Raw genomic sequence first — 27,910 nt, 5'->3', positions numbered from 1 at the left:
GAAATGGACAAGACTTATGCAGACCCTAACATGGAAAAGTAAGCTGAAACATTCTAAGAATTTTATTGTGGTATACATGTTGTTTAGAGGCAAAACTTTTCTTAATCCCTATGTGCACTTCAGCATCTCTTGAATGCAATGTGTTTTCCCTTGTGAAGAAGAACAATACAGAGTTTCTTTGATGGTGTGTCGGAAAGCTCTGAGGAAATTTCAGAGCAGTGGATTGTCTGGAGACTAACTGACCATGGGGTTTGGAGGGCAATCTGCTGAGTTTTCCAAAGCTTATTTTTGGGAACTAGTGCTGGAATGAATGATCTATTCCAAGCAAGCTTGTTTATTTAATGTCACACTTGTAAAAATAGTGGAGAAATCCATTTATTAACCTTAAAAATGTGGCAGTACTGTTCAAGAAATACATCGTGGTTCAAGTTTATGCCCTAATACCCGTTTCCCTTTTTTCCCCTCCAGTGATAATACAGAGCACATCAGAGGGAAGCGACTGTCCTCTGTGAGTAACTTAAGGCATTTCTCAAAAGAAAACCGTGTCAGTGAGTGAAGGAGAGAAAGGGAAGCTGTAAATAGGAACTTGTTTTCTCATCACAGTTGAAGAAAAGCATTCCAAAAGCAAAGACAGAGCCTATTAGATTGATATGATTGACTAGGGCACTGGTGGCTCTTATAAACTCTCTCCAGCCGGGTAATCAGTTCTTGTAGCTGGAGCTGATCTCAACTACTATATTTTCTTTTAGATTTTAAAGGCTCCGAGAAATCCTCTCGATGATCTGGGAAATGGGAATGAATTGACGCAGGTGGGTCTATTAAGTCCTTTCTTGCCGATGCTCTTAACATCTTCAGTTTGCTCCACAACTTGTCACTGATTAAACTGTGTCACTAGAATAATGCAGGTGTAAAAACTCTTGTAATAACCACATAGGAGGATAATGTTTGGAGTACTAGATATTATAAGAAATCCATCGAGTTTTTTTTATATTTCTATTTTACATCAGAAAATTTCTTCTATCAAGAAAAGAGGAACGAACAGAGATTAATAGGCATAACTTGCTCCTGCTTTAGTCCATTTGACTTGAAGTTTGACCGACCAGTGTACAAACTGGTACAGTCAGTAAGATGGTTTTATATCTGAAGAAACCCAGCCTGCCAATTTATTTAAAGTAAAAGCTATAAAATAAACATTTTCTTCCAGAAATACATACAGAATATATTTCATGTTTATAGTGTCTGTTGTTTCACAGAAATTGTAACTATATGCCTGTTCCGTTTGGATTTCTTTTTAAATGCCATTTCTACCTAGGGCCTGTTCTATGGACTAATGTTCTGGTCACATCATATATTTATATAATTTACCTGTTGCTGATTACAGAACTTGAAAACTCATTTTTAGCATATACGGCTTTCAGTGAAAAAGCCTCTAATAATTTCTTTAGAATATGAAATGTGAGCCTGAAATATTTATGCACAACACATCTATTTCAAAACTGGGTTGACTATGAAGAGCGGCTCACAGTCTTCATTTAAACTTAATGATGGACAGTACTGCTGGTGAGCAATATAAGACTATCATATACAGTAGTGTGACATCATTCATAACTGCTTGTGTTGCTGACATGATTTTAAAAAAGTTAGGTATTTTGCAGGCCTTGTTAGTCATGTGCATATAACAGGTAGTGCCTGGTATGTTAATACTTTGTGTTTTCTTAAACAATGAGTGTTCCACTGGCCTGAGACTGAGCTATTTAGTTAGGGAAGCTTATTGCAGACAACTGCACAGCAGTGGTATGATGAATTAGCTTTCCAGTATATGTCATATTGCATCGTTACATACCTTGTAACATTGCACTAGTATGATCACGTAGTCAGTGACACCATTTAAACATTTCAATAGGAAAATGGTGACTTTGATTCTTTCATGAATCCTTCCCTTTCTCCCATAAATACAAGCCAGTATTACTTTTTTTTTTCTCAGCTCTTGTAACAGAGAACTAAAGAAAAACTATCCTGCAACGCTCTTGCTAAGCAACTACATATATTTTGCCTAGTATGCCAGACAAAACTCCTTATAACTGGTATTCTGCTTCTTGTGTTTGAAGCAGGCAGTTCTCACAAAGTGATCTTTAGATCCTACTTCTTGTGAGATGGATGTCTTTTATGTCAGGAGAAGTTGGGGAACTACAAAGTAGTTTAAGGATGTTGGTAAATATCTGTTGTACTTGTTGGGCTCATAGATTATTATTTTGAGGGGGGTTGGTTTTTTGTTTGTTTTTGTGTTTCACGAAAAGCTATGCTTATTGTGGCTTATGGGACAAGAACATTCTCTGTATATCAAAGTGTTGTGTTCTTTATTGTTAGGATATCAATGTAGAAAAACGCAGGAAGAACTCTCGCCGTGTCAGCTTTGCGAACACCATAAAGTAAGTTTGATCTGAAGGATGCAGATCTACATCCTTTATTTGAGCATAAAATGCAGGCTGTAGGTAATAATGTGGTATCCCCTAAAACTGCTGTTTGCATATGTTTGTGAGTATTCAGTGAAGGCAAACTGGTGACTGTTGTTATATTGAGTTGATTCTGAGCCCTAAGAGAGCTATTATTAATTTTCTCTTCCTAGCTAGAAAAAAACGGTTCAGTGAATTTAATATAATTAGGAATTTTTGTTTCCCATTAAATTTTTTAGTGATTTCCATCTTAAGTATGATAATGGCATCTTCCCGATGGAAATATGGTTGGGTTCAGTAAGCTTCTGGCTCTTGACATCTCATTTAAGAACATACCACGTGGAAAAGATTGAAATTAGGGCTGATTTCTTTTTTTTTTTTTTTTACTTTACTTTGCTTTGAAACACATGGTCTTGTATTTTTCAAAAACTGGGTTGTTTTTTTTCTTAGCTGCAGAGTCTTCCAGCGAGATCTTAAGAATAACACGGCAGAGACAGAAAGTACAGGTAAAACTCCTTTCTCTTCTCCTGATAGGATTCGCATACTATTAGCAACAAGATTTTAGCCTGAATTTAAGAAGTCAAGCCTGTCAGTCACAGGTAAGGAAGACTATGGTCAGCTGTTTATCATGGACTGGCTGAAAACCCATTCGTTACTGGTTTTGTGGACCTTGTAGCTCAGAAAAGGAATTATTTTCTTAGACAAAAATCTGCCTTGGGGTTTTAGATCAAAAGAAGGCTGAGCAGAATGTCATATTCACTCTGTCAAAGATTACCTGGGAAGAATCTGAAAAGCTAATGCATTTTCAAGTACTTTGCTTCTCTGGCTTTTTGCCACGATAAAAAGCTACATCAAGAGTGAGAACTTCAGAACATTCTTTTCTGTGCAGTTTACTCTTGTCTCTGAATGTTTAGATCATGCTTCTCACATTGTAATGTCTAATTTTCTTACTATTTTTAGAATGTGCAGCAGATACGAGGAATGATGTCCTGCTTAATCAGTAAGTTTGAAAAAAATTCCCATGGCTATAGAGTTCTGTCCTGCAAATACATTTCTTCACATGACGTGCAACCATCAAAATATTACTCCTCAAAGAAATGCAGCATACGTATTTATTTAGATATACAATTGCTCAGTGCTTTTGATTGGTGAAAGAAGGGATGCAGCCAAAAAAGGATATAGCTGTGTTGGTCACTCACAAAAAGATAGCAGTTTCTGAAAAATTGAACAATTATGGCTTGAAAGTGCTTCCTTCCAAAGCTGATCGCTTGGGAATGTTTTCCAGGAAAGACCTACCAGATTCCATATCTGATGGACATAGTCTTCAATATTTATCACTACAACTTTTTCCCTCAGAGGTAGATAGAGTGTTAGTCTGGCCTCAGAGTTCTTGTCTAAATAAATCAAGATGATGGGATTTTTAAAATTAGAATGACCTGGTAAGTAAAATAACAGATTTCTATGTGTGAAGGGGAATTTCTTACATTTAAAATGTATAGCAAGGAAACAGCTTATGTACAACTGTAGTTAACTCATGCTTTTAAAGGTATCAACCCAATATAGTAACATATATGTGTGTGTGTGCACATATGTACCCAATATAGTAACATATGTGTGTGTGTGTGCATCTACATATATATATAAACAAAAGTCAGTACTCTGCCTAACATTTCTTGGTCTTGAAAGAGCAATCAATAAAACAGTGGAGAGCAGAAGGCATTAGAAGTTAGACAGAAAACCACACAAGTTGGACATTCTGTCTGGCTTTCTGTTTTACGGAGAAATGATTTCAGGCTTTAGGAACACAGCTTCAGTTTCCCAAAGACAAAGGAATAACTAAAAGTGGAAGGTCTGATTTAAAAATAAAAAATTAATCTTTTCTCTTTTTTTACTTGTCACTAAGGAATTAAAATGCCACCTGTATGTTGAACAACGGCTTGTGGCATGCTAAGATGAGAGAATCTCATGGGAAAATAAGATTGCAACTCAAATTAGAATCTATTGAAGACATATAAGTAGTGTCTGGTATCTGCTGCCCAGTCCCGCGTGAGCTATGCAACAGAGCTCTCTGCCTTTTCAGTATATTTCTGAAGCTTTTTGTTTTGAAATCTTTTAACAAACTGTTTACCTAACCCACCTTTTGTAGAAATGAAGAACCTGAAGCTGTTCCGTGTGAGATCACTGGTGAGTTTGGAAATAGATTTAATAGCAAAATTACTATCTTTATTCGAAACTATTGATTCTGTTTGAATAATTTTAACATGCCTAGAACAGTCTCCCTGACCGAGACGACTGTTGCACGAACGGGCTTTGTCCCCTGAAGCTGTTCACAAGCATTGTATTGCAGAAGTATGGGTGGCTCTCCCACACGCTAAAGGGAGTACTGAGAATATTTTTCAGGATATATTTGGTTTTAATTGTACTTACTTACTCAGTGATCTTTGTAAAACGAGCACATAGGTCTTCAGCTCAGTGGATAAAATAATACAATAGTGCAACAAATGGAGTATTTCCTTTTCTTTCGACAGGGATGAACACTTTGCTTCATGCCCCTATCCAGGCATTGGTGCAGCAGACTGAGGTATATGAAGGCTTTTATTTTTTTGGTGCGGAAAATATCAGTGTCCAAAATGTATTCCAATAATTTGAGTAGTAAAGATGAAAAATGTAACTCAACTGCCTAAAAAATAAATCCTTGTATTCACATAAAATTCTTCTGAAAGCTAATCTTCTATATTTTCAAGTATTTTCCTAATCTGATAGACACTACACTGCAGCACTGAAAACTCTTGCTTCTAAAATTGCTTGCTAACTTTTCAGTACCTGAGCTAGTTCCTCCATTCTTTTAAATTCTTATCTAAGAATATGCAAAGGAGCTCATGTTTCAGATAGGTCTGGTTATGTATTTTTCTCTCATGCATTACTCTGCTTGTGTATTTTTTCTTCCATGGGTAGAATGAATGTGCACAAATGTACTCTCTGTTCCTGCTCTTAAAAAGCTTTAGACAAATTGCAATGATTAGCATGAAAACGTAACTGAATTTCTTCAGTTGAATCAAGTGACAAAACACAAAATTCGTAGCTAAGACCTTCACAGGCACAATTGCACGGAAATCCTGAACTGTTTTACACTTCAGTGATGACATTATGGCACTGTGGTGTTAAAAACAGCAATTGTTGAAACAGTCTCCCTTACTGCAATGGCTTCTGACTTTTATGTTCAGTTTAAAGATAGGGCTTAAAAACATGTTAGCTCTTGTTAATGAATGTTAAAAACCAAACCAAGCCAAAAAAACAGTTAAAGTCTAGTGTTGATGAGAAGATGTATACCATGAGGCTATAAAGGTCCGATTGAAACTCTTGTCTCTCCTTGGTTTGGATAATGTATATGGTTGTGCTGCTTCTAGTATATTTTATTTCCTGCATTTATAAAATAGCATATGTAATTTGAAGTAAACATGAAGAAGCTGTTCTCAATCAATATATTAATTATATTTGATAAAATATATATCTCGTTACTGCCCAGTTTTTTCCCACAGCTTTAAAACTGTAAATCCTCTCCTCTCTATTAAAGAGACTAAAATCTCTCCAGTCAGTGGTGGAAAAGTCTTTTAAAACTTCCAACTTGGTGCTGCTGCTTTGGGGCACATGCATGATAAGCTGGGCAAGGTGTCTACCTGCAGGTTTGGGGGGGGGGGGGGGGAGGTGGAAACCACACTGTAGAGATATAGAAAATACTGATCCATAAGACTCAGTAATTGTTCCATGCTTACCAAGATATGTGTAGATATGAAGTCTTTGCCCAACAGTAAAACTGAGACACATTATTTCAAAAAAAGCCATTTAAATACGATATGCTCTAATAATTAAGTTGTCATCCTTTCCTTGAATGTGTTATTGCTTATCAAGGAGGACTGAAATCAATACTTTAAAAAAAAAAAAAAAAAAGATGTAAAGATAGAGCTATAACCTTAGGACTGCATTAGCTGATTTTTGTTTTAAATAGAATAAACCATTGTATCATTTGTTTTAAGTGTCAGTAACTGTAATTTCTTCCTCTTTTTTTTTTTTTCAGTGGCATGATGCGGACAACGCCATTCAAAGAACAAATAGGCATGACACCACCCTCATCTTTTCAGATGAAAATGAAATGGATATGACAGCTAGTCACACTGCAGTGATTACACGTAACCTGAAAAACAGTCAAGCTGACAAAACTGAGAAAATAGATATCACATCATTTCTGGCTGGGTTAAACTCTAACAATGGAAAGGCAGAAATAAGCAAAGGATTCCATTTTTTCTCTGACCCTACAAAGCATTCATGCCCATCTTTTGAACAGAAAGAAGATGCTACTACTGTAAAAAAAATAGATTTCAATGAATTTTTGATGAGCTTGAAGTCAAGCAAAAAGGCACTCAATCCTATTGAGGGACCTGAAAAAGAGAATGTTTTCTTTGTCCCTTCACAAGTCTCAGAAGACAGGGCACGATCATCGGTGGAATTTGTATATTCCCACGAACCACTGGACACCTGCAATGTAACAAAAGTCTTTAGAGGGCAAGATGATGGAATGGAAATGACAAAATGCCAGGCATCTGATGTTAAAGCTATGTTTTCTGGTATTCATGAGGCTCCACCAGAGCAATTACTGTGTGCAGATGTTACTGAGGCATTCGTAGATGATGGAATGGATATGACAACTAGTCACACTGCAAAAATGTCTTTTCCCTTCTCCAGTGTCGGGAATCAAAGTCTAAATTTCAAAAAGGATTTCCCATCCACAGAGTTAGATAATTCTATATTAAAGAGAGCCTCTAATCAGCACTTAATTGTTCAGCAGGACACTCAACTTTGTACAGACAAAAAAATAGTAAGTGTTGAAGACAGACGAGATCCTCCAGTGCTGCGAACTGTTAAACAAGAGGCCAGAACAATGTCTGCCATCCCAGGATCCGTTTCTTCTGAGACTGTCTTCCGAGGTGATAAAACTGTTGTTTTTTCTAAATGTGATGACATGGAAATTACTGGGAATTATACAGATGTAATCTGTAATGACAGTTCCAAAGAAATGAACAGTTCATGTCATAAAACTTTTGAAAAGCCAGTTAATACAAACTCTTTGCTAGCAGAAAACAGATGTCCAGCACATGGTGACAGGGACATTACAAAGAGTCTAACATCTTCAGATAATCGAGCTTCTGTGTCCTATAAAAATAGTGCACTTGAACTATCTTCGGGCTCAGATGAACAAATCAAAAAAGTGATCCAAGGTCACGGGACTGCCTCAGGGAATGTTGGTTTTGATTCATGTACAAATTCAGCGTCAACTGGTGTTTCTAAGAGTAGACTTCAGCACAGGCTAGCAAACTCTCAACTTACTTCTCTGCCAGATGAGAAGACAGTAATATTCTCAGGAGAAGATATGGACTTGACCAAAACCTGTGTTGTCAAGGATGATGGAAAGAATGTTGACAATGAATCTCCTGCTGGAGTGTTCACCTCTGTCACCTGCAAACCTCATTTTCTTGATAACAGATCTACATCTCCCAAATCAAATGAACAGGAAGAAATGGAAATAACTAAATGCCATGCTGTTGTCATCGATGATCAAAGCAATGGGATAACTGCAGAAGCAAAACAAATGCATTGTAAAATAATTCCAAGAAAGAACCAGATCAAAAATGTCAGTGAAGGTGCACATTCTTTAGATATGGACAAGGAAAATCTTGAGGTGATCAGTATCAATGGGGATATTAAAAGAAGCCAGGCTATAGAAATGAATACTAAAGATCTTGAGGTGATAATGGTGGATAAGAAGCTTGGAAAAACAAACTTTCAGGCAAGTGGTCCAAGTTCCTGTGCAAAGAGCGTGTGCTTATTACAGCAGCAAAAGAGAGAAGTCCCCGAGAATATTGTCACCGACACCTGTGCATTCGTGTCTTTGAAAAGTCAAAAAGTTGTTGTATCACAACCTTTGGAAAAAAACCTTCTAAACGCTTCCGTTTCCTGCACAAATGACAAAATGGGCATGTTTTCAGATGATCAAAACATGGACATAACCAAAACTCATCCTGCTGCCTTTGATGTTGCTCCTATTAATACAGTACAGGAATACAAGAATAATCATAATCAAAATAATGTGCTACCCAAGCAGCTGGAAAACCAGACCTTCCAGCTTTCTGGTAGTTCTGGTATAGATATTGCAAGTCAGACCGCAGCAATAGAATGTGGGGATTTGAAAATGAACACACATAAGCAAATTGTTACTCCTTTGGCTCCAAATGGTTCATGTATTTCCAGTAATGAGCCTGCTCCCTCTGGAATGAAAGGAAATGAACATCTTGGAACAATATTAGGAATAAATGCAGATTGCCGGAACTCAGACAGGCAAGAGAAAACCCATACTATGAAGGTAGTAAACAAAGTATTGCCAACTCGAATAGATGCTGAGAGAGATTTTTCAATTGGTAAAACAGGTTCTTCAGAAGAGGATTTTAAAAACCCTCACTCAGTTGATGGCCTGCACTTGGGGGGTGCTGAAGAGCCGTTAGTAGCCAATACATCTGAACCACATAAGGGAAGTTCCCAATTAACTCCGTTTTTAGAAAAGTCGGTTGTGTTTCCCTCTGGTGAAAACATGGACTTGACTGGAATCTGTGCGGTAATGGTTCCTGATCACAACATCAATGCCGTTTCATCAGAAAGAAAAGAACTGCCTGGATACCTTGTTCAAGATGAAAATAAAATAATGTCCTTAAAAAAAGGGGTCATGATGACAATAAATAGTCAGGAGCAGCCTGCGTGCGATGTGTACTCCTTGGTATCTGGCAAGAAAATGTTAACCGTGACTGGTTTAAAGCACCTGCCTTGTGCAGGTGAGAAAACTACCATATTTTCAGAAGATGCTGATATGGACATCACCAGAAGTCATACAGTTTCAGCAGACAACAAAATAATTTTGCAGCGTAAAAGTTCAAATGATGACATATCCTTAACTTCTGGAGATAAAACTTGTGTTTTTACCTACAATGATGACATGGAAATAACTAGACTTGAGACGATTGCAGTTGACAAATCTATGGAAAAGGCTGCATCTCAAGGGATGTTTAACATGGCTAGAAGGACTGGAAGGAAAAGCTTGAAGGGAACAACTGGGGAAAAGACTGTTTTATTTTCACTGAATGATGATGATAATGACATGGAGATCACAGAGAGCCACACGGCTGCAATAGGCCATGAAATTGTCTCGCAAAATGAGGGAGGGCTTCATTCTGTCTCTTCAGCTCATCCTGTTAAAACTGTTATGTTCACAAGTAGCCAGGCTGACATGGGCATTACCAAGTCTTGCTCTGCTGATAAAATTACTGTGAAAGTTGTATGTGATGATAAACTGAACCTGGATAAAAAGGTTGGACAGCGAGCACTTTCAAATAGCGAAGCTACTATGTTTGCTGTGGATGATATGGAAATCACTAAAACCCATAATGTAGCTTTGGAGGAAAATTCTCTCCAAGGTAGGCATCCCAATCAGTCTGTTCCTTTAACTTCCACGATTATGTTTGCAGGTTTCCAGGCTGACATGGAAATGACCGAGTCTCACTCTGTTGATGAAAGTATTGAAAGAGTCTTTTGTGAGGGTAGATTAAACCTGGCTAAGCAGGTTGGGCAGGACGCTGTTTCAGATAGCAAAACCGTCGTTTTCACTTTGGCTGAGGATATGGAGATCACTAAAACTCATACAGCTGTATTAAGTGGTGAAATTGATGTACAGGACAGAGAGTCCATTCCAGCCATTTCTGCAGCTCCTGCTGATAAAACCATTGTGTTTACCCACAACCAAGATGATATGGAAATAACCGCATCCCATACGATTGCTGTTAATAACAATATTAATGGATTTGAGAACCAAGAAGTGTCACATAAAAGCACTCAGCAACCAGACTTGCATAGCGCGTTGTTGTCTTCTTGCAGAGATGAAATAGATTCCTCACATACAAAAGACCTGAATGGTGAATATCATACAAAATCTAAGGATGAACCCAGCGTTCCCTCTTCTGCTTCATCAGCCTCAGCATTTCCTAGTGAGAAAGGAGCTATGAAAGCCTCCAGTGGCACAACACCAGATTCCATTTATTCTGCCTCACTTCCAGAAGAGAGTATGGATGTGCAGGCACCACAGGATCTTGACCTTCCCATGGATAATTCTGTTCCTATAAACAGACAGCAGGATCTCACACCTCCAGAAAAACTGAAATCAAAGAGAGTATCTTTCAAGCTTCCAAGTAATGGGCCCATGGATTGCAGTGAAGAAAGTGGCGATTTGGTATCCTGTGTTTCACTTCCCATCCAGCAACCAGATTCCTTGACGGGCTCTCTGGATGCACGTAGTACTGGGAGAAACCAAGTGTCGAAAGATGATTTATCTAGACATGAAGATTTAGCTACAGATTTAGGCTTGGCAGGAGCAAGCCTTGTTCCAGTTTCTAACAAGGAATCAAAGGAAAACGAGGGGCTGTCAGCTGAAGGGGAGACACCTCCAAAAGACTTTCAAACAAACTCTGAACAAGCTAAGCAACTTTTGGCCAGTGACAGTCCAAGAGATCAAATAGATCCCACTCTTGCACCTGAATTATCAGGTATTTTAAATGTTTGTTCAAAGCTGAAAAATATTAGAAGGAAATCTGCAGTTCTCTCCATTTCTGAAACTGCTTTTTCTGACCAGTTGCTGAAATCATCAACTCAGCCAGAGGATACCTTGAGGTTAGGAAAAAATACTAATAATTCGTTTTATACCAAAGAGCAGGAGAACACATGTGTTGAATCTGGAGCTGCTCCCATAGATGCAAATTTAGACATGGCATTTAAGGATAAATATCAAGGAATAAATGTCCCTCTAGGTATCTTCCAGCCTCGATTACCGAACAGAAGAAATCCTTCTGTTTCTAGTGTACAAGATATAAATGCAAAACGGTCAGACAAAGGAGAAGCACCAGTTTCAGAAGTGAGCATAAACGCTGGTGAAACCCCAGGTAACAAGAAGTCTAATAGGCAGAATTTCAGCCCTTCTCAGTTCATAGCAGAAGAATTTCTTCCTGTCTGCCTAGAAGAAATGGATTCAAATGAATCTGTAAGCTCTGAATTCGTGGAAAATGCTTGCAATGAGATAAGCAAAAAACAAATCTCCCACAATGAAAAGAATCAATTTGAAGAGACAAAAACTTGCAACAACACAAAAAGAGCTTTGGGACAACATGAGGAGGATCTTCAAAGTCCAAAGAAGCTCAAGAGGGATGAAAACTTGGATGGTGAGGCCTCCCAAGACTTGCAGGTGAGCCTAATCACTCATTGTAAGGGTACAGTGAACATTAACAGGCAGGACTTTTGTTTAAATTTTGGGGTGTAAGCAGATCTGTTGGTAGGTTTTCTTGTTTCTCTTAATCAACAGTTTGCTGTCATTTTGCTATGTCGTTCCCTGTATTTTTCATTGTTTTGCCAAAATAGAAGAATCAGGTTGATGTGTGCAACTTTCCCAAACCATGCAAAACAGACAGAACAAGGGATATGTCAATTTTAAATAATTCTCTCCATCGTATCCTTTTAATCCTTTCTGACTAAATACGCTTAGTCCTCTGAATTAAACTATTTGCTAGTTGTTGCTTATGTACAATGATAGAGTAAGGCCTAAAGCAATTATTTAAAATCCAAACGTGGATGTTTAGTTTAAATAAGCTTTTTTATAGACAGCACAAATTGCAGCTGAATCAAGAAAATCTGTGCAAATATGGAACATTAATCTGACCTTAAAAAAAAGTTTGTGCATCATCAGAAGAAACTTTCTAGTTCCAAAAGCTGGAAGAGTGCGCTGTGGCAGCTACTGCTTTGAGAAATGAATGAAGGATTTTGCAGCTTTACTTCCTATATGCTATTGTAGGAAATGGCTTAACTAGCCATATGCTGGTTTGTCATGCTGATTAGATATAAAATGTGCCAATACTAAAAATGAAACAATTCTGAATGCCAGGAAACAGCTACAATAAAATACTCATCAACTCATTCTTGTATGGCTTCATATAACTCCTTTAATATTTTTTTTGAACTTGCTAATATTAGGTTACTTTTGGTGCTGTGTCTCAAAGCCAAGTAGAAGTTCATGAAGGTGAAGATCCTCCAAATCTATCAGCTAAAAGTCCTGATGGTACTCACGCCAGCACCAGCAGCTCTCTGGATTCTGTTAAGGCTGACACAGAATTAACAAGTAAGACTTCCTTTGTGGTAATGGGCTCAAACACTTGTGGTCTTTACACTTAATCAAGGGAGAGCCCCACCCGTAGTATATATTTCATTTGGGAAAGGCCTTGAATGACTTTTGTCGCAGCTTCCCACCTAGCCAGTCAACATGGTTTTACGTTCTGGCTAAGCATCCAAGCCATTCAAGAAAAACTGAGGTGGGAAGAGGAAGGAACAGAATTTACATACAGCTTTGTTTTCAAGGGCAAGTTGGGCTGATGAGGCAGTTTAGTTACCTTAGCACAGAGCAAAGCCCCATCTCAAACTCTGCTGGCCCACAGATCATTTTAAGCTGGTTCTATGCAGAATGAGTCTGCATGTCTCAGCTCTGCCTTCTTGGAAAAAGACTCCTCAGAGTGCATTGCAGGGACAGGCTCTAAGCAGATCAGCCCCCAGGTTTAATTAGTTTTTGCTAATTAGCTGATACCTAACAATGAGGCAGAAATCTGCCAGTCATCTGATAAGTGATTTCTTGACTCTATTTACGAAACCAATTCCAATTTTGGCCTCCTGCAACTGTGAAAGCATATGCGTTATCTAGTAGAAGTTGGACTTTTTCCTTTGAGTGAGAAACTAGCCCTTGTTGGCTCAGAACTTGAATGCCATGTTTTTACCTTGAAAGCTTGGTCTCTGTCTACATAGGGTGCCCTCTCTGAACTGGTTGGAGTCCCTTTCTCAGATTTATTACTTTTTAACGTGTTACATATGGCTTTCCTCCCATAGAAAAGTGAACTCTGTCGTTTCATTACTGCTCTGACACAGATTTTATTTTACATTAGATTCTTAATCTAGTCCTCCTCATTTGTCCCAAGTAGTTGTTTCCTCACTTATTTCACTGAGCACTGGAAACACACATAAAGGTCAAACTCTACATTAAAATTGTGTTTTTTTCTAGAGCTAATGAGCTTAGGTTCATATTTCTGTAAGAATATTATTAACCCCAGCAATATCCCTTTTTTTTTTTTTTTTTTTTGGCTAGTTCAGCGAAGCAGTCAGATGGAGTCTCAGCTTCTCACAGATAGCATTTGTGAAGATAACTTACGGGAGGTATGTAAATAGCTGAAAGATGCTAACTACTTGTCCTAACAGGAAAAATACTTGTGTACGTATATGCAAGTAAGCATTCTTGCTTGAAAAATGTACTTATCTGTATGTTTTTCCTAATCCTTACAGAAATTTCAGAATGGTGTTATCACCGTTGGGGAATTTTTTACACTTCTTCAAGTCCATGTTCCAATTCAGAAGCCCCGGCGTAGCCATCTTCCAGCCAGTGTGAGTATCTGTCCTTTGATACACATAATTGACCTTAAATTATATTCCCTTGTGGGTTTTTTTTGTTTGTTTTTTTTTTTTTAATTTTCATCCGCTAACTGGTCTGTATTAAAGGCTTTTAAATGAGTTAAGCCAGAAGTCAGTTCCACCTTGACAAGTGTGTTAGACACTGCATGCTTCCTCTTGTCTCTTTGCTTTTTCACCTCTGGTAAGTCTGATGCTTTTTTTCACTCAATACTGAAAAATAGAATAGATTTCAATCTCTTCACGGAATACCATATATGCAGGATTATAGGATTATCTGTTCTTGGATAAATATGCTAATTGCTTTTTTAACTTGTTTTAAGGATGCTAAGTTTGAAAATAAGAATTAGAAGCTCAGTCTAACCTTTTCACTTTAGCTTCTTACTATGTCCATCAGCCACTGCAATCAGAATCCTGAAATGCTGCTCTGCACTCCTACTACCTGTTCTACTCTCTTCTTCATAAGTGCTTCACTATGACATGACTAGTCTTTATTTCTTCCCCTTAAGTCTGTTCTGCCTGAACCCAGTTTTCAGTATCCTCATCCTGAAAAGTTTCTGTTGAATTCCTGAAGACATGGGAACAACTGTTTTTTTGCATGCGGACAAGTACCACTCATTGGTAGTAATTTGACGCTGAACAAGGCAGTAATCTTACTTTGCAATCATCCTAAAAACAGGGCCTTGTACTTTCTTTTCAGTAAAGGCATCTTATTTTCATATAAGCTTTCTTAAGACTAGTGTTTTAGACTTGGTTATTTGTACACGTTTGTGTAGCCAGCTGCATTTCTAACTGGATGCTGGGGTGAGTCTTTGTTACCTGTCTGAATTTCGCAAATAATCTTTATAAGGAATGGTACTTATATAATGAAGTAGTGTGATTGAGCTGCTTACTTTCATGTCAGTATAATAACTACGTACAGAAAAGTTTCAAGTTTCATAAGCAGAGGAAGTTTGTTGATAAGATTGCAATGCTTAGTATTTATTTAATAAAGTGTTTGGGGATTTAGTTCAAGTACTTCCGTTTCCTGCTGCTTACTACAGTTTCTACTGGCACAGTGAACGATGAGCTGGGACACTTGGAAAAGCCATCCTGGGAAGTGGGAAGCTTCAGCAGTGTCTGCATAATTTGGACACTGGTTTGGGAGTTTCTTCCATGCAAGTACTTATTCTAGAGTGCTGGAGAACTTTTCAGTAGTCTGTTCAATGTTAAGTAAGTTCTAATGAGATTTGATCTTCCTTCTCTCAAATGGGTGGCGTGACACCTGTCTTGGTAGGAATTTTTAGTGTGTCTTTATGATAGTAAGTGTAAGAGTGCAGTAGTTACTATGTATGAAAAGGTGCGGTCAAGATCATATTCTTCACATGGGAAGTGGTATATTTGTGAAAATTCTTTACTTGTGAAATTCATTCTAGTACTTCAGAGTAGTTGAAAACAGGCTCCTGTATAACCAAGTCTTACTAGATGACACGTTGTCAGGGCAAATATGTCAGTAGAATATTCACATTAGAAATTTAGATATCTTCTTGGAAGTGAGGACTGCAGCTGTGGACCTTGTTTTGTTAGTTTGCAGAAAGCCACTGCACACAGCTGGTTTGATGTATTTGTGGGGCACATGTGGTAATGTGGTGTTCTGCCTTTCTTCATTGCCTCATTGCTGACCGAATAAAATTTCTGTGTGTCAACTTAGCAAGAGTGAGTAAAATGTCTGTTTTGAAGTTCTTTAAAATTGTTATAAGAATGAAAACTTATTAAAAAGAATCACAGCGAAATTACATTAATTTGTATTGCTTAAATTGCTTCCTTTATCACATTTAAACGTCTCCCGATTTTATTTAAAATGCTGTACTGTCTTAGTTACAGTTTAGTTTACACTTTCAGTTTGCAAATGTATTCATACTGAGCTGTCTCTAAATATTCATCAGGCTTACAAAACTCTGATACCATTCATTAGTGACTGATCTCTGATTAAAAAAAAAAAAAAACACCACCCCCCTCCCAAAAGCCCCTGAAAGCTTTCCCTGAAGGGATGGTATTAATGCCAAGTATTTATGTGCTTCAATATATAGGTAGCTTGCTGAAATACATCGTAGTTATTTGATGTGCCTAAGACTTACTGAAAATTGGGAACTTTGATTCTGAAACAAGCATAGCTATCTTGTTTTATTCTAGAGCAGTCTTGTTACCTGGATAATGTACACATGTTTTTCAAGTCTTCATCTAAAAGGAAGTTAACCTCTTTCAATTTTTTTTTTGAGCTCTAGAGATGAGACATATGTCCCAAAAGGAAGTCCATGCTCAAACGTGAGGAAACATGGGGCATAAAAGTGGAATGAGCTATCTAAGATCATATGACTAACTTGTCTCAGAATGAAACAGGACAAATTCAGAATTAAAAGCAATCGTTTAAGTATGTCAGGCTGCCTCCATTAGGGTTTGGTGGTTTTTTTTTCCTGTTCTGCAAAAATTAAAGATTCCGGGCCTTTTGCTGGTTTCTGTACATGAATTGATTCGAAGTTACTGTTTCTGAAAAATATGCGTCTTTTTTTCTCTTTCTTCACAATCTGTCCCTCTGTTTTTCCCCAGTGTGCAGTCAGTGCACCACCTACTCCAGAAGACCTCCTTTACAGCCAATATATTTATCGCCCCAAGCTGCGTATTTATGAAGAAGATTGCCAGGCCCTTTCTCAGATGATAGATGAGTACGTATTTTTTTTCAGTCACAGAGTATATTAGTAATTTTATTTTTCAGCTCTGGTTGCATGCAAAGCGGCCTGAAGAAAGCTAATACATTACATATGGGAAAAATAAAAAATGATAGTTAACTTACTTTATGCTGGTAGCCAGTTTATTACAGCTTTAGACGGTATAGTCTAATAGCTAATGCTTGGGGAGGAGTTGTGGTTATGGAGATAATGAAAGTTTGATTTTCCTCAAGTAATTTATCTTTTAGTAATAGAGTGTTTCAGTTGCGCATTAGAAGAGTTAAGAGTAAAACTTTTTAAATTGTATCAAAAATGATCAAACATAGAAGGCAGAATCATAACAGGTTATATGATCTGTCGTTTGTTCTGATTTTCCAGTGTTTATTAGATTGAAATACAGTTATCATGATTTATTTTCTTATCTGAAGGATACTCCTGGTCTGATTCATTATGCCTTTTACAATTTATGTGCAATATCAAGTTTTATGATAAAATTCAAAATCGGCAGTTTCACAGCCTCATTAGCACCGCTTCCTATTTCTTAGGCTCTCTAGCTCTCCACCTCCTGCTCAGACCTGCCCTCAGCAAAAAGGCTACAGGAGATGAACTTTGTATTATGTGCTAGAGTTTACAAACATGGCCCCCATTTAATCAAGGCTTTAGAGGGTCTCTCCAAGATGTAAGACCCAACTAAATGAAAACATTTACATTTCCATGTTTTAATTAGAAAAGGGGAAGGAATTGCATAAATACCAATGTGCTGCTTTATGTGCTTGGTGCAGTTGCAACAAGACTTTCTTTCAACTTTTTTTTCCACATTTCAGGTTAAAACCGTATGCAAACGTCCAGGATCAACTCCTGGTGAATGTGAATAAGAGTTTGTGGGAAGTAATGAGAACCTGCTCTGATGAAGAGGTAATACTGCATGAAGAGATAATGTTGTTTCTTTCGTAATGAAGAAGTAAGCTTAATTTATGTATTCAAATAAAATAAGAACCAGAATGGTCTCAGAATACCAGTAGGCAGGTAGGTGATACAAGGCAAAATATTTTCTGAATGGAGAACTGCTATGAGAACTTCTAATATGTCAGAAGAATGTAAGGGTATGTGCCCTTTAAAATAGATTAAAGGGGATATGTTGCTACAAAACAGAAAAACTTGGTAATTCAAGTTAGTTGAATTGGTTAACTAACTTGGTTAGTTGAGGGCAGAAAAAAGAAGAGAAACTTTAGAGGAGCCTAAGCAAATAGTGCAATTTTGGAAGGAAAAAATGAACTGCTCTTACTGTAGAGACTGTCACTTCATTGGTGGAGCAGAATTGTCTGTTAACTTAAATGCTTATTTAGTTCAGAAAGACACGTGATGTTGCAAGACATATAATGAACAGAAAATATGTGTCATTACACAAAAATAAAACTGCATATGGGATTTGGAGTGCAATAATGGTGTCACATGCCAAAACAAAAGATGAAGCCAGAGGGTATTTAAAGGAGAATGCTAATGATAATGGGCACAAAAAAGCATGCCAAAGACATTTGCATTTAAAAAACAGAATCATTATACAAGTATCCCAGCCAGAATTGAGAAGGTAGATCAAGAGATTCTGTCTTCCGTAGTTCTAATACCAAGAATAAAGATCTATTCAATAAAAATAAAGAGTCAAAATTGATAAAAGACAGTATTTTTCATAGTTCATAATTAGATTGATATAGGATATCACTGAGGCTAGGTTATTAACTAGATTCAGGATGAATTATACTTATGAACAATGAAAGCACCTAGAACCCTTAGCTAAGAATAACAAATTTGAAAGCTCATTAAGCAAATCTCTACACACTGCAATTAGAATGAGACCACCTAGTGGAAATAGGCAGATGGCAAACATTGTAGAACAAAGCTTTTTGTACGTTCCTCTGCAGCTTCTGGTTTGACAGCTGTCAAGAGAAGACAGAGAACTGCATGATCTGTAGCTATGTTCTGTTAAAACAGGTTTTAAGTTTACTTCTTGTGGTTTGGGTTCTGCCTGGACTTCCGTGAGCATTTCAGTTAGCCTCCTTAACTGTAATGGGGCAAGTGGTGTAAATACATGTCTCAAACAACTGGGATGAGAGACATCTGATGTGCTTAATGAAGGTGCTCCAGTTTTTGGTAAAAGGATCTCTTTAATTATTTGTGCGGCTCCCTATTTGAGTAAAGATTTTGCCGGACCTTTGTGAAGAAAATCAGTTACTTTAGTAGGCAACTGTACTTGAATTAACAGGGATTGTCCAGCCTTAAATTTGATTTAATTTGCAAGTGTCACATAATACTGCTACTAGAGAAATGGGATATTGGGAAGAGCAGAGAAGGGAGAAAGAGTCTAAAGGGTTGGTTGAACAATCTTTTGTTGCACATTCCCATTCACTTCCTCTTCTGTGTTTTCCATTCATTGCAGCTGAAGAGCTTTGGAGCAGAATTGAACAAAATGAAATCCTATTTCACCAAGGAGAGTAAAATCTTGGCTCACAATGAGAAAGTGACATTGTACGGCAAATTGCTGCAGAGCGCACAGGTAATGTGCCACAAGGCTACAGAGGTTTAGCTTTACAAAAAGGAACTTCTACCGTATTTCCTCTGTCTTTGACTGTCAAGTGTAGGAGCCTAGTTATTGTATGTCAGTGTGCATTCTCTCGAAAGTTTTCTTTTTATTAAACGTACTTCCCTTTTATTTATATGCAAATATAAAACACGTTGGGACAGTGACTTTCTTGCACTTACACTATAGGAACCTTCTGCCTAAGGGTTTTGGCAATTAAAGTAACAGAGTGAAAAACGGGGGTATTAAAGAAAATGCCATCAGAAATTAGCTCTTTATACTGTAGTAATGTCAGTATTAGTAACTAACAAGGAAATGCAGAAGTAACGCATTGTGATAGGAATGAGAAATGTGTATGTGTTAAAAGCTCTAGGAATTTATTTCCATGTCTTATCTCATCCCTTCATAGGAAAAGTCATTAGGAAGATACATTGTTAAGTATCTAGTACTTTCTCATGCATGGCTACTGCCTTAACGTTCATCAGTCTGCCTCTTCATTCTAATGACAGATCATATCAGCTTCTTTAATTAGTTTCTTAGCAAGCAAAGATCCACGTGGTGGTCCCAGAAGACAATTCAGCTATTTTAAAACTGTCATTGACTTAAGTACAATTTTCCCATCTTAGGAACAACACGGAAAGCTACAGTCAAGAATGGAAAAGGTGGATGAATTGCTTAAGGAGGCAGAGAGCTGTCTTGTTGCTCTGGAAGCAGGTATGTGTTTCCAAACCAGTGACCAATATGCTGATTTCTCTATTTTCCTGCAGAGCTGCTGTTTAAATGGTCAGTTCAAGATTCTGTGTTTGGTGCTTGCTTGGAATTTTACAGTTCCTTTGTCACAAATATTTGTTAGGCCTAAATGCCTTCCTTTGTGTCTGCAAACTTGTCTTGTGGGAATCACTTACACGTCATATGAAGACTAGGAGTATATCTGCGCTGAAATATAGAACTATAATTGTAGCCTATGAACATGTAACCAAGCCGGCTAAATCTGCTAGTAATAACAGTACAGCTGCTGGCAGCACGCAGTTCAAAATGGCTGCAAAACCTGCCAGCGATCCTGCAGGTAGGCAAGACTAAGCTTTGCACTCCAGGACTGTACTGTTTTCAGCATCATAGCTGGACGGTTTATCTCTTGTTCAGCTGTGTTCACACAAGCTGCAGTCAGTACTTGGCATTGCTGCATAATGATGCTCTGTGTATTTTCACTTCTTCCAACTGAATTTTCTTCCAATGCTTTAAGTAGAAATCAAATTGCACAGTAGCAGCTTTGAAACAATGCAGTAAGAGGTGTTTTCCTTGTAATCTGTTACTTTTTGAGGTTTTTGGTAGATACCCTTCCTGCTTTTTGTACATTTTTCTTAGTTAGCTTTGAAATACTAAGATTTATAGAACCCACAGACAAATAAAATGGAATCTAAGTATTGAATCTGGGAGTTCTGCAGAGACCTGATACTTCTTTCCCATAGATTCTGACTGGGAAGAATGGGGAGCGGATTGCAGTGGTGAAATGGCAGAAGGGAAAAACCTAGAGAAAGGTAATGGTACCAGCTGATGGCACTTTTTGTTGTGTTTTCTAAATTCTGGAGAGGGTGACACTCAACCCCCACCCTGATACATTCTGATACGGATGCAAACACTACTGCTTTCTTTTCTGCATTGGATCTAGCTAATTACATAGATGTTAAAGTACGAAAAGGACTGTTTTTCCCCTGGAAAAATGGAGTTTAGAACTTAGTGCAGTGTGACTTGAAGCGTGTGTGCTAGCTATCATTCAGCACTTTAATTGTTCAATAATTACTAACCTTTGTTGACTGCATATCTGTATCCAGGTAGGAGTGGAGTAACAGCCATCAAGTTGAGATCTTTCCTATTGTTAAGAACAGTGACTGCTGAGCACATTAGGGCTTTCCTTGCTGCTCTTTTCACTCATAGCTTTTTTGCCTTTCTCTTAGAATTGGAAAGCATCAAAGCCGAAGAAGAGGAACTCCAAAGGTAAGATGTCAAAGAGGATCTAAAGACCTTAAATAACATGTCCACATTCAGGTTTTAGAGGGTTGGTGGCTTTTTAACCAGTGTACTACATCTCCTGTGGTTGGTTTATCTTTGCAGAGAACTGTCAGATCTGGAGACTCAGAATGAGCAAATGCTTGCTCAGATGAACCAGCTAAAGGAAAAAGAAACAAGCTGCCAGGAACTCCTGGAGAGATACGAGTAAGGAAAAAACCTTCAGGTTTTAGTTTTATCAGCTAGTTCTGAGGCCTTACATTTGTATATAAAGGTTTTTGGTTTGGTTTTCCTTGTTATTTGATTTGGGAAATCTTTGGATGCCCATCTCCTCGCAGCCTAGGGTAAGCAATAAAGCCTCGGTGAACTTCCATGTGTGATGCACTGTTTTTCTATTAACAACTTTGCAGTGATAGTCTATGTTCAGTCTTTCTATATCCAACTCTCCTCCAATTCCAAAACGAACATTTATGTGAAATGCATAGTATTATGCTTGCATTCCCAACAGATTCTTGCATTCTGTTGGAAAGTTAAAATTTCATTGGTATATTATGTGGTAATAGCTGCAAGTGCACTTAATACTCTGATCTTCATCCTTCAGATAATTGTTTTGGTTGGTTGGTTGAAACTGAGGGTGATGGTGTTTTTTCCCCTGCTTTTTAGCTTCACTGAGTGGGAGATTACAGAATGGAGTGAACAGCAGGCAGTCTTTAATTTTCTTTATGATTCTGTTGAACTCACAGTTGTGTTTGGACCCCCAATAGGTAAGTCACAAAATTGGTAGGTTTCCGTTTTATGAATTTGAAAGGTTAAATAAACCTGAAGTTTCTATATTTGTGAAGATCTGCTAAAAGGAAATAGAAAGCATACTACAGCAGGAGCATGTAAGCTGAGGGAGGTGGCTTTGAAAATGTTTATCAGTGCTTTCTATGAAAATTCAGAAAAATATGTAATGAATGGCTGTTTCTGAAGAAGAAGAGCTCCAACTCCAGAACTAAGTACGGAAATAACTACTGTTTGGGTTTTTTTCCTTTCCTTCTCAGATGGTGATGTTTTTGGTGAAGATCCTTCCAGAAGGATAGTTAGCCTGAACTTTGAATCTCTCTTGGATGGTAAGTTTTTTCAAGTACCTTGAAAGTAGCTGCCCTGATAATTTGTTCTTGGGAAGACATCTGTAAATCTGTGGTTTATCTGCTAATGCATTACTATATGGCTTTTAAAAGATTTCTGGCAATGTGTTTTTCTTTTGTGTTACAGAGGAAAAAGCTCCACCCTCCTCACGTTTAGTCCGAAAACTCATCTTCCAGTTTATTGAAAGTCAGGGATGCTGGCAGGAAAAGTGTCCCACACTGCACTACTTGCCCCAGGTAATGTTCTAGGACAGCCTACAAGACTCTGGAAAAATATTACATCTTTTCTGTCACAGAGAATAGGGCTGATACTGAGAAGAAAAGCATCTTAATGAATGCTTCATCAACGCAAATAAAGATCTGCTTCATGAATATTCTGAGGTGCAAGGGGAAGTACCTGTCCCTGAAGGCAAGAGTCCTAAAAGCTGTGGTTTCTTCCTTGTTGGCTGCATTAATGTCTGCCTGTCTTAGTGATTTCTTAAAACCCTTTTTTTTTTCCTGCTAGTAGAAATTAAAGAATTGAGCTGAATGCCGTTCTGCTTCCTAAAGAATCAATGGTTTAAAATGCCAGGCCAAACTTGGTGTTCCTGCATGTCTGTGTACTCCTGTTGACAAAGCTGAAGGAGGAATCTTAGGGAAAAGAATGTATATTTGTTGTTATGCTTGTACAATTTCATTTTCACATCCAAACTGAGATAACAATGAAACTATTTTTTTTATACTTTCTAGCATAAGCTGCATTTTCAAGTGTCACGTAGTTTACCAGCCTGAGTGCCAATGTGATTGCTTTTCTGATTGCCCACTTAGGTTCTTCATGAGGTCTCTTTGGTGGTGAGTCGTTGCAAGACCTTAGGAGAGGAGATTGAATTTCTGGAGAGATGGGGTGGAAAATTTAATCTTCTGAAGACAGATATCAATGACACAAAGTGAGTAACTTCAGATGGCATTTACACCAGTGCTTCAAAGAGTGTCTCTAGATAATCAGGAACAAAACACTGAAATACTTTCAATTTGGTTTCCTTGAAACTGAGATTTTATGCCACTATTTTTAACAACAATCTAATTTATTTTAATACAATTGCACTATAATATTCAAATGCATAGAAATTAAGCTGTTCTTGGATTCAGCCACTTCGTTACTATCTCATAATCTCTTCTTCCTTGCCACTTTCCTGTTTGACTTGACTCTCTCACTTAAAACTTTAGGCCAGAGTGTAGCAATGCCAAGGAAACAGAGCCAAGAGTTTACCTGTAGCTTAGTGCTTTGTTTCTTTTAATCTGCTATTTGCTTCAGCCAAGCAGAATCAGTCATTGAAGAACAAATGCACTTAAACTAAAGTTTATTTTCTTTAGTTTTCATTTTCTCATACTACTTCCCGATTTGTGGCGTGTCCCAGTGGAACAACAAAAATACTATTTCACCTTATCCTTCTATTATTGACGTATGTCTTTAACTAAGATGCGCCCAGTTAACCTTGCTCTGCATACCTTGATGCTGTTCCCATAGGTTATTCTAATTTTGTAGTACCCTTTGCAAAGAGTGTTGTTCTACTACACGCCAAGAATCCCATAAAAGCTATATTTAGTTAAGTCAACAAAATAGATGCAAGGGCAGCCTGTGCTCAGGAAGCTGCAAATTGTTGGAGATTTACCTGCAAAAGACCTGGTTTATGCTTGTGCTAGTTTATGCTATCCCAAAGCATCTGCTTCCTGCACATCGTGTCCTTGGTGATGGTCTTACCCATACTTACAACAAAATACAACTCTGACCTTCCTGCACGTTGTCAGAGGCAAGAGTACTGTGCTAGATAGAAATTTGGCCTGGTTTAAATAGGGTTGGATTCATGAAACAATCTTAGAATTACAGAATTGGAGGTAAATCAGTCTTACTTAAAACTTCAGACAACTTTAGCTACCTAGGAATATTTTATGTTAACTAGAAAACATATTTTTTATTATTACTCTGTATTCTGCCATAATTTTTGAAAAGTTCTGTGAATTATGTGTGTGTGTGTTAACTTTTTCTGTGAGGAAAGTTGGGGGTTTTGTATTCTAACTTAGCATTAGAATGCTGGTAGCATTAGAGTGGAAAGGTTCTTTCAAGTTACTGTTAGCATAGGCTGGAACTCTAGAAGTTATTGAGCTTGTTGCATCAACTACAACATTTGTTTTCACTTCTGCAACCTAATTCAAAGGCAGTAGCAGTACATTTGAGTATTTGTATTGATCTTTTTGTTTGTGTTTATTTCTCATACAGAGTGAAGCTTTTGTTCTCCGCTTCCACAGCTTTTGCAAAGTTTGAGTTGACCCTGTCTCTATCTGCCAACTACCCATCTGCTTCACTGCCTTTTACTGTCCAAAAACAAATTGGGAATATTGGGTGAGTTAAACAGAAAGAACCACTCCACATGACTTAAGTTTCAAAGCTAGGGACGGGGAATTAAATGCTCCGTATCCTCTCAAACACATGTGATAATTTTATCTTTCTCAGGGAGGAGGAGATTTCTGCTGTTCTCTCCAACGTACCAATTGGTTACCACTATCTGCGGAGAATAGTCAGCTTGATTCATCAAAATTTGCTCCAGGATCCCAGATGATTCATGAGATCCACATGCAGGACTGAAGAAGTCAGGCTGGATATTCTTTGATTTTAGTCTTGTAAGAATTCAAGCTGTCTCTCACCAGAATGGGAGTGCTGTTAGCTACTCAGCTCTTTAGTATTCTTGTCTAAAAACTGGTTGATGTCCAGGATGCTTGGTGTAGGCCACAAGTTTTTATAAAAGCAGAGGTCTCTAAAGAGGAGAAGGAAGCATTTCTTATGTCTTTTGTGAATCCAATCTGCCTTTTATCTTTCGGTCACCGGTGGTCTTTGCCTCCTTGTATAGTCTTTGCTAGTATGGATATTCGTCTGACATAGTATGTTAATTTTGTTCTGGGTTGATTTACAGAGCTCTTGTATGAAACAATGATGAGTATTTTCTAAATTAACATGACTGGAATTTACTTTCACTATCATTACTTCACTACTGTGTAGCATTTTAACATATCACATCACGTTTGAAACTATTGTCCTGCTTCTGATTAACCAAATAACCCGTAATAATTAACCAGGCGGCTGAAGTCAGAAATACTTCTGTCATGAAGACTAAAGATCCTTGTGACCATAGACTTGGTGGTGCAACAGACTCAAAGCCATCAAGTTCCTTCTGTGTGATCCTCTCCAACTACAAGTTTGTTCGGATATTCAGTGTCTTTGTCCAGCACAATCTGGCTCTTGGTTCTGGTACATTGTCTGAGTTTGTAATGCGTTAGAATTTTAGTGAGGAGACAGAGCTATTTAAATTTAGGTGGTACCTGTAATATCGTTGGTGCAGCCTAGATTGCTTTTGTATATATTTTGTACATTATGTAGGTTGTGCTGTTGGAACTGATCTAACCCTGGTTGAGTTTATCGTGTAGGAGTGCCTACCATTTCTCAGCTGTCCATTCTGTAGGCAGATGCAAATTTTTGTATCTCTGTAAAATATGTTGAATTTAAGAACGTTTTCATGTGTTTAAGTGTTTATACATTTTTGTCTTTTTACAAATTTTCCTTCTATTTGGAAGGTGCAAGTTCATTAAACATTTGAATTATTGCTCTTCCTTCTTCAAGTTGTGATTATTGGCTGCTCTATTTAAACTTGTGATGGAAAATTTGCCTACTACTATTGAAATAACTGTTAGCTGTTTGGGAGGACTTTTTTTAATATGATCTTGTTTGGTTTTTTCTTGCGTTTCCTAGTGTTAGCTTCCTATGGCCTGGCTTTTGCAGAATAATTTATTTTTTTTAATTAGGAAAATAGTGCCTAAGTTGCAAATGACTTGGGTATTATACCTGGATTTACTTTTAAATTTCCTAAGGTCATCATACCGGCGCTATTAACCCGTAGAGGGTGCTGCGTGAGCATTAACCAGCTTAGGGTTTTCTGGTTGTCTGGTTTAGTTTTCTTCCAGCCTATTTACAAGCTAAAGAATCTGATAACTATGAAGACTGAAGTTTTTGGTGAGTTTTTGGTAGAGTTTATTATATTGCTTTGAGGATTGAATTAAAGTAGCAGATGAAACAAAGCAAAACAAAGCCATGCATTTGCAGTAAGAAAAAGGGGATTAGGCAGAAATTAAGCAGTTCCAGTTTTATATTTAATTTCTATTTGTACCTGACACTCTTGTTTAAACTCCTCTCAGGGCATTAGGACTTAAAGCTCATAACATCTGTCGTCTATAGGACTTGATGTATTACTGTTAAAATCTTCATAGATATAATATTTTCACAAAAATGTATTATTTTGCAAGCCAAATTTTGATGGGAATGCCATTACTAAAGCTTTTCACACACAGTGCTATTGTAACCATTGCTCAGTCATACAGCTGGATATATAATATTAGAGAACTCTTACTTCCTTCAACAGTCCACTGCGATTCATGGAGTAAAGCTCAGATTAGATCTCAAGTTATGGCTGTACCACTTTTAAGGATGGGGGAAAGGTAAGGGAAGAAATTAATTACGTTTCAAGAATTAATTTACTTTTCTAGGAAAAAAAAATAAGTCTCTAGATGATGATTCTTATTTCATATTTGGTAATATAATACTAGCTGTGAAAGAATGAGCACTGTCGTGTTTTCATACTAACACAGTTGGAATGTTGTTTTGACTATGGCTTTCTTTAATGATTCATTTCTGGATATCAGTAATAGTGCACATTGTTTTATTGCATTTAATTTAAAGCACTTGTTCTTGTAAATTTGGAGATCATCCATGAACACTTATGCCCCAGCACAAGTGTGAATCCCAAGAGAATGTCAACCGCATCCAAGTTCTAGTATGTTATGGGAAAAGAATCTTTTATGGTCCTTCAGTGTTGCTGGCTTAAGACTGATCTCTTTCGGTATATATAAATGCCAAAGCCTCTTGTGATCTCTGTTTTGTCTTCTTAAATGCATACTAAATTCTTTAGCTCATTGGCAAAAGGTTAAATAACAAGGATGCAAATTATTGTGTGTTACTAGTAATACTCTGCTTTCATGTGCCCAGTCTGAGTTTTCATGGGCAACATTCCAAAATCTGGACAGAAGATAGAAACAGTACTGGAGAACGTATCCATTTAAACATATGGCAATGCTCTGAGGAATGTCCAGAAGTAAAATGAGTGATTGATCAGTTTTGCAGTTTAGAGTAAGATGAAAGGACAGTCTAGCGCTAAAGCAAGTGCTTGGCTAACTCAGGAACTGAAGTAAAATGCTGGTATTGAATCAACTCATTTGCTGTACCTCTCTGTCTCCGAGTCCGGGGCATCTACCATTTGCAAACCAGGTTCTTTAAAGGGCGTTGTTGCTTCACATTGTTGAAATAGCTTAATGTTTCTAAACCTGAACTCTGCAAAACACCTAGTAATTTCTCTCCTTGCAGCTCTAGTG

General features: G+C 37.6%; 1 protein-coding gene across 1 annotated transcript; it reads left to right on the top strand.

The window, feature by feature from the left end:
- Positions 1-3: 3 nt before the first annotated feature.
- Positions 4-25,152, top strand: KNL1 (kinetochore scaffold 1). Its single transcript, XM_059825929.1, has 26 exons — positions 4-38; positions 469-508; positions 750-809; positions 2,368-2,429; positions 2,904-2,959; positions 3,414-3,453; positions 4,600-4,637; positions 4,982-5,034; positions 6,529-9,266; positions 10,143-11,784; positions 12,567-12,711; positions 13,723-13,790; positions 13,917-14,015; positions 16,626-16,741; positions 17,569-17,659; positions 19,179-19,295; positions 19,946-20,033; positions 20,789-20,857; positions 21,275-21,314; positions 21,432-21,533; positions 21,990-22,090; positions 22,370-22,438; positions 22,584-22,693; positions 23,264-23,382; positions 24,714-24,836; positions 24,948-25,152. Exons 1-26 carry the CDS (start codon positions 4-6, stop codon positions 25,051-25,053), a joined length of 6,327 nt encoding a protein of 2,108 aa, XP_059681912.1. The 3' UTR covers positions 25,054-25,152.
- The last annotated feature ends 2,758 nt before the right edge of the window (positions 25,153-27,910 follow it).

The sequence above is a fragment of the Gavia stellata genome, chromosome 17, assembly GCF_030936135.1.
Source record: "Gavia stellata isolate bGavSte3 chromosome 17, bGavSte3.hap2, whole genome shotgun sequence".
NCBI lineage: Eukaryota > Metazoa > Chordata > Aves > Gaviiformes > Gaviidae > Gavia > Gavia stellata.
The sequence above is the reverse complement of the archived record's forward strand: the minus strand, read 5'-3'. Positions and strand labels throughout refer to the sequence as shown.

Bases quoted from the DNA above. Each gene is read 5' to 3' on its own strand.
- KNL1 (XM_059825929.1), top strand. From the start codon at position 4: ATGGACAAGACTTATGCAGACCCTAACATGGAAAA. The intron at 2,960-3,413 runs GTAAAACTCCTT...TACTATTTTTAG, and splicing joins GGCAGAGACAGAAAGTACAG to AATGTGCAGCAGATACGAGG. The intron at 21,534-21,989 runs GTAAGGAAAAAA...CCTGCTTTTTAG, and splicing joins GAACTCCTGGAGAGATACGA to CTTCACTGAGTGGGAGATTA.